This window comes from Sphaeroforma arctica, assembly GCF_001186125.1.
Source record: "Sphaeroforma arctica JP610 unplaced genomic scaffold supercont1.84, whole genome shotgun sequence".
In the NCBI taxonomy this organism is placed as follows: Eukaryota; class Ichthyosporea; order Ichthyophonida; genus Sphaeroforma; species Sphaeroforma arctica.
In genome coordinates, this window is record NW_014040474.1 from 6,240 (window position 1) to 12,251 (window position 6,012).

Consider the following 6,012-nt stretch of genomic DNA (forward strand, 5'->3'; position numbering starts at 1 on the left):
GCACACACACACAACACACACACACATATATATATATATATATAGCATGTGTGTATGTATGTATGTATGTTTATTTATATATGCTCTATAGGTATATGACATATATATATATATGTATATATATATATTCACGCAACCTTAGTCTGTGTGCATTGTGACCCTGTGATTTAATGCTAGCTGATTGTACGAATCGATATGATGATAATATAGAACTGAATCTAATATAAATATACAAGTTTGCTCATTTTGAATATGTTCTTTTTCTGGTCCTACATGTGGATGATAGGTTATTTCCTCCTTGTAGTATAAAAAAATAGTATTTTGTTCACACTGTAGATAGTTATATGAATAGGTGCATACACATATTTACTTTTTCATATGTACACACATCTTCATACAACTTCCTGGCTGCTTATATATATTTTCGATTAATACTCTATTCACACATATCTTCACGATAGATATGTGCATCCAGGCATACGTACCAACGTGTATTACAATAGACTTCTCAGTTCGTGACCATACACCGATGTTTAAAGGCTGACTCGACTACCTTCTAACTCACGCAGAGCTACACCGACGTGCGAATTGGGATACCGCCGAATACCAACCACGGCTCCAATCGCTGGCACTGAACAATCTTCACACAATGGTTCTACAGTCATACCTGTCGCAGTTCTCCAAGGACCCCCAACCTTATGTGGGCTCCACTATGACGTACGCACCCTCCGCATCCTCCAGTGGTGAGATCGTCTCCAGCCAAGTTCCGCCAATGGCTGCGATGGGCAGCTCTCAGACCCTCTCCAAAGCTCAGCCAAAGTCAGGCACGGTCAACAATGCCGGTGCTGGAGCAAAGCGCCGGGGCGATAGTGCGGCAGCCAACTACCTGTCCAGCGGTACAGATGTAGCCCAGCCGTTGGTAAACAACTTCTGGGAGATTATCAACACCCAAGACCGAGTAGACATGAATGCGCTCAATACGTCCGCCCAAGAAAGTGTGGGCACTGTAGCCACGGCCGATGTGTTTGGGTCGGCGCTCTCGCAGTCAGAGAGTCAACAGCAGCCACCACAGTCACAGGCGGTAGCCAAGCCAGCCGTGGCTATAGCTGCAGTGCTGAAAACGGGCGAGAAGAGTATCAAGAAGGTGTCCAAGCCCAAGTGCAAGCCCAAAAAACCTGCATCTATCGAGGCCGAGAGAGAGTCTACTATCGCCGCCGGAGCTACAACTACAGCGCAGAGTATGTAAATCAGGATTGGTGGTTATAGGAACTCGATCTGTTTCGGGTCGAGTGCTTTACAGCAACCCGATTCGTATTTTTATAATTTTTTTTTGGGATTTTGGATAAGGCCCTGACCTCGGTAAAGGATGCCGAACCAATTCCAAAGGAAAAATATCTTTCTGCAGGCGATAGGCCGGGTAGTGCGAGCTGACAAATAGTGTATATCTCAAATGTACTTCTAATCTTACAGCAATCTTAACCCGCCTTATACAGATTCGCCCATTCGTGCGGAACCCCAAGAACCTGAAAAGCCAAGCTTTTCCTATGCGACACTGATCGCCATGGCCATTAATGACTCGACTGATCGACGACTAACCTTGAGTGGTATCTACAAGTGGATAGAGGACCACTACAAGTATTACGACAAACAATCCGACAGCAGTTGGAAGGTATGTGAACGTTATCGATCCGTACGCATGAGCGCCACATAGCAGTTTTAAGTGTTGTGTGATATGATTTCGCTACAATCTTCTCGTTTGGAAAACGTACATCGGCCCATTTTAAATAATACAACTAATAGATTTAGTTTATCTGGATGCAAGGCTTTCAGATGCCCTTCTTACCACCTACTCGTTCTTGTTTATTTTCTTATTCTTTTTCTTTTTGTGGAACTGTGTGTCCACTTCACATCTGGTTGTGCTCCTTTTAAGTGCACGAGCAGCTTTCATTTAGGTGAATTAATGCAAGTCTCTCGTACTAACCCATCGACTATCCCCTCAGAACTCTATTCGGCACAATCTCTCTTTGAAGCCGTGCTTTTACAAGAGCCCACGTCAGGCCGATGAACCGGGCAAGGGCGCCTGGTGGAGCATTGACGACACTCAGATTGACGGAGGAAGATACTCCGCTAAACGCAAACGTCCGAGCAACTCGGTACAGCGAACGAATTCCGGTACTAAAATAGAGGCCGCTGAGACGGCAGGTGGTGCGGGCGATGCCAAGACGGCAAGAAAGAAAGCGGGGAAAGATGGTATGTACTGCGCAAGGCTGCGAGGGGTTGACAGGGGGTGTGTATATACTTGATGATGGTACATTTGAATTCTTGTTTTAAGGTTGCGGAGAAGCTTACCAGCGAAATCCCTACCATCAGCACCTCGTATGAAATGAAAACCCAGTTTGTCTATCTCTCAAAAATTGCTCACCATTCGTGTACCCTTTTATTTCTTTATAGGCAAACAAGTCACCAAGAAACCCTCGGCTGACTTAAAAGCACCAGCCGCCATAAAGACAGACGGCAGTCGAAGTAAACGGAAAGCCGGTACCAACGGTGACGCGTGGTCAGACGATCTACCCTCTGCGAATCGCCTCTCTACAGAAACGCCACAGATAACCTCTGCGAGTGCGAACGGAGTGTCGGCTGCATTCGCCACGCAGCAACAACTACACCAACAGGCGGTCAATGCTCAGCTACTGCTGAACAGTAAACAGCCGTCGATGGAGTTCGCGTGCATGACCGGCGCCAAGAATTTCATAGCTGGGGGTGCCGCTAATATCGGCACGTTCGGCTCCTATCAACTGGCTAGCACGAGTACGGGCGTGAGCGCATCTTACAGCAACCCCACCACAAGCATGGAAGATGACATCTTCAGCGGTCTCAGCATGGCAGACATTGAGAATATGAATATTAATGCGCCTCTTAACGGCCAAGGCGTATCCTTCACCAACGGCATGGGCAACAGTGGCTTCACCGTATCACCACAGCTGCTGCACGGCAATGAAAGCCCGCTTGCGGCGTGTAACTTGGTTGGCCACAACTTCAGCGATTGGGACGCCGAGGGGCTTCAAAAGTCAGGACAGGTAGGTGTCTGTGCTGCACGAGTGAACCTAGCCATTCTGTTCTATACCTGTGCATTCGTTACTTCTAGTATAACAACATCGATTTTGTGTAGTAGGCGCATTGAGCGCGCCCATGTAACATCCAATCGGTATTCGTCTCACTTGGGTATAGGATCCAGCCATAGTCACATAAGTCCCCCATTCGATAAGCGTATTGGGGGTGCATGCAACATTCACTTTCCTGGTTCAATGAGTGCTCTATTCGATTGTACACTCAAAGAACCCATATGCCGCTGTGGCAGTTACTAAGTCTTTCTGTCCCAATACTGCTCTTCACACACAGACGGCTCACAAACTGCTGGAACCATCCTACTCACAGCCCATCTCCACACCTTCAAAGCACGTCGACATCAAAGGGTTCTACGGACTCTATGACGATACAGTCGTAACACCGCCCGATAACCTGAGCCTGTGCGGTGATCACATGATCGACCACCACGAGCTATACAAGGACACACACACAACCGGGTTGCTCGATTTGGACTTTGCTCGGTCGGTCATGCCGCTGGGGGGTATGGATATGGACGACTACGGACACTGGGCTGAGAGCGAGAGCTTCACCTCTCGCACGCACTCCCGGGTCGTGAGTTCGAGTTTCGATTCGGCGTGCGACGGTACAGTTGCCACGCACACGGACACTATGGACGTCGTCAAGAACCGCAAGATGAGCACCAGCACCAACGGTACCAGCAGCCTGAACGATGACTTGGATATGTATCCCAGCGGACGGTCGCTCGCGTACGACTACTCGTGCGGCAGTAGCAGGGCGACCTTCTACGACAAAACGGGCGAAACAGAGCTCTTGGACTCGTGTCGAGACTGGATCCTGGGATGGGAAACCACCAACTGTGGTACCCCTGTGCGATTGAATAAGGCTTTGTAGGAGGGAAACGCCCTCGGATTAATAATAATAGTATTTATAGTTAAGTGCACACGGCTAAAGTAGGCCGTCACGGCAGGTTTCGACTGGAGGGCGGGGGCCCCTTGATGATGCGGTAGTATGGAGCTGCATGCCACCAGCAAAAGACACACCAGAAAAACATTGTGCAACAACGGCTGCTTTAATGTAAAGTTAGATTGTGGATTATGCGGGACTTCCCACCAATGCAAATCCCAAGCCATGATATGCTGAATGATAAGGGTGCAGAGAATGCGGGCCCGAAGAACCAGTCTAGCAGGCTAGATGAGAACAACATCAGCAAGCACAACGGGAGAAGAAGAAAATAGGCTAGACAAATAGCTTAGCAAGTTAGTTCATGATACAGTACCACGATGGCCTCTGTTTGTGGCGGACGCTCAGAAATTTTCAATTGGGAAGATCCTGAACTGAGCCATTACATGCTATATAAGGATATATATATATATATATGTATATATATTTATAAAAGCCTGCGCTTGGAAATTTTCGATTAGGAAGATCCCAAGCAGCAAGCTAATGTGCAGCTACAGCCCTTGTGTGGAAATTTTCAAACGAGAAGATCCCATGCATGGCCTGTGCTGCAGCAGACACTGTCTATGGCATTAAAAAGAACTTACAACTTGGAAGTGGTACGCTAATCGCAATACAAACTATATACCATACAACCTATTTTAATCGTGGTGGTCATACATCTTGCTGGAATACCGCTATCACAGTGATCTGTGGCTGAACTATCACACGCTTGAACGGTAGAAGATTTAATTTGATTACCAAATATATACCCACGGGGAATCCTCTGCGCTTGTATTCAAGGCACTAGCGCGCTTAACACCAGGTACAATATAGACCCGATTTTTACACCCAGTCCGCACCTAAATTAGTACTTTTGTTCATCTGAAAGTTTCTTTACAACACCAGAGACTCCAGATGTGCGTTGTCATTAACCACCAACATCACAGTCTGTTGCTTCGTGATCACGAGCTTCGATATGCTGGTGTTGCCCAGACGAAACCTCCACCGCGCGGCACCCTCAGTGTTCTCACACGTCCCGTCGTAGGCGCTCGGTCTCCCAGTGATCACATACAGTATAGTGGCAATGATCCCTCCATGGGCGAAGGCTATCACTCGCCCCGTTTCCGGCAGAGACGCCAGCCAATCCCTCGCACGTGTCTGTAGATCGTTTGCTGACTCCCCTCCAGGCACAGCTTCGTGGGCAGGCCCGGCTAACCACGTGGTCACTTGTGTGAGCTCGTCCTCCGACAGCGAAGCGTACCTCCGCCTTTGAAAGTCTGCAGTGTTGATTGAGTGTGGGAAGGGAGTGCGGGGTGAATGGCTAGGACCTCCAGGCAAAGCCGCTCGGTGTTACATCGTACTATACCGCGCGGGGTTGACGCATATTTAATCATGTTTTGCTCTAGAGATACGTCTTCTAGTAATCGAAAGGATACATACTGCCCTGCGTTTGGAGAGTCAGTATATCACAAGTCTTTCGATAAAATTTTGACAGCGAGCACGTCATTGACCTCTTGGTGATGCACATAGAAAGTATGAGCTATATGTGTGACTGGTCGAGGGCTCAATCTATCCATCGTATTCACAACTTGAAAAGCGTGCAATACATCTAAGGATCACGGTTGGCTCAAGGCTTGCCAGCTTTATGTGTATGGATGCCTTGGCCTTGGTTCCACCGGAGAGGTCACGATAAGGTAAGGAAGGGACTGACTACCCATTGCGCACGCAAGCGAGTATGATCACTATTGCTAAGATAAAAGATATCAATGAACCTATGTATAGTCTCACTAACCATGCGAAGCATCAGGGGGCTCCATCATACAAGTGCTTATCAGATTTCTAACTCCCTGGTCATTCCCCCGTGACAGACCAACTAGGACAAACCATGTCTCTAGTCACGGATACAAGACATTGAATGGAACGCATCAACACACGACTCATGACAGTCTAACTAGGCAATAGTGC

At 47.8% G+C, this 6,012-nt stretch overlaps 2 protein-coding genes across 2 annotated transcripts; one reads left to right on the forward strand and one right to left on the reverse strand.

Annotated features, from left to right (window-relative positions):
- Positions 1 to 649: 649 nt before the first annotated feature.
- Positions 650 to 4,545, forward strand: SARC_01963 (hypothetical protein; the record flags this gene model as incomplete). Its single annotated transcript, XM_014304281.1, has 5 exons — positions 650 to 1,238; positions 1,494 to 1,669; positions 2,001 to 2,250; positions 2,452 to 3,077; positions 3,400 to 4,545. The coding sequence occupies 5 exons, from the start codon at positions 650 to 652 to the stop codon at positions 3,997 to 3,999; spliced, it is 2,241 nt and encodes a 746-aa protein (XP_014159756.1). The 3' UTR covers positions 4,000 to 4,545.
- A 396-nt stretch (positions 4,546 to 4,941) lies between these two features.
- SARC_01964 (hypothetical protein) lies at positions 4,942 to 5,864 on the reverse strand (the record flags this gene model as incomplete). Its single annotated transcript, XM_014304282.1, has 2 exons — positions 4,942 to 5,324; positions 5,840 to 5,864. The coding sequence occupies 2 exons, from the start codon at positions 5,862 to 5,864 to the stop codon at positions 4,942 to 4,944; spliced, it is 408 nt and encodes a 135-aa protein (XP_014159757.1).
- Positions 5,865 to 6,012: the final 148 nt, after the last annotated feature.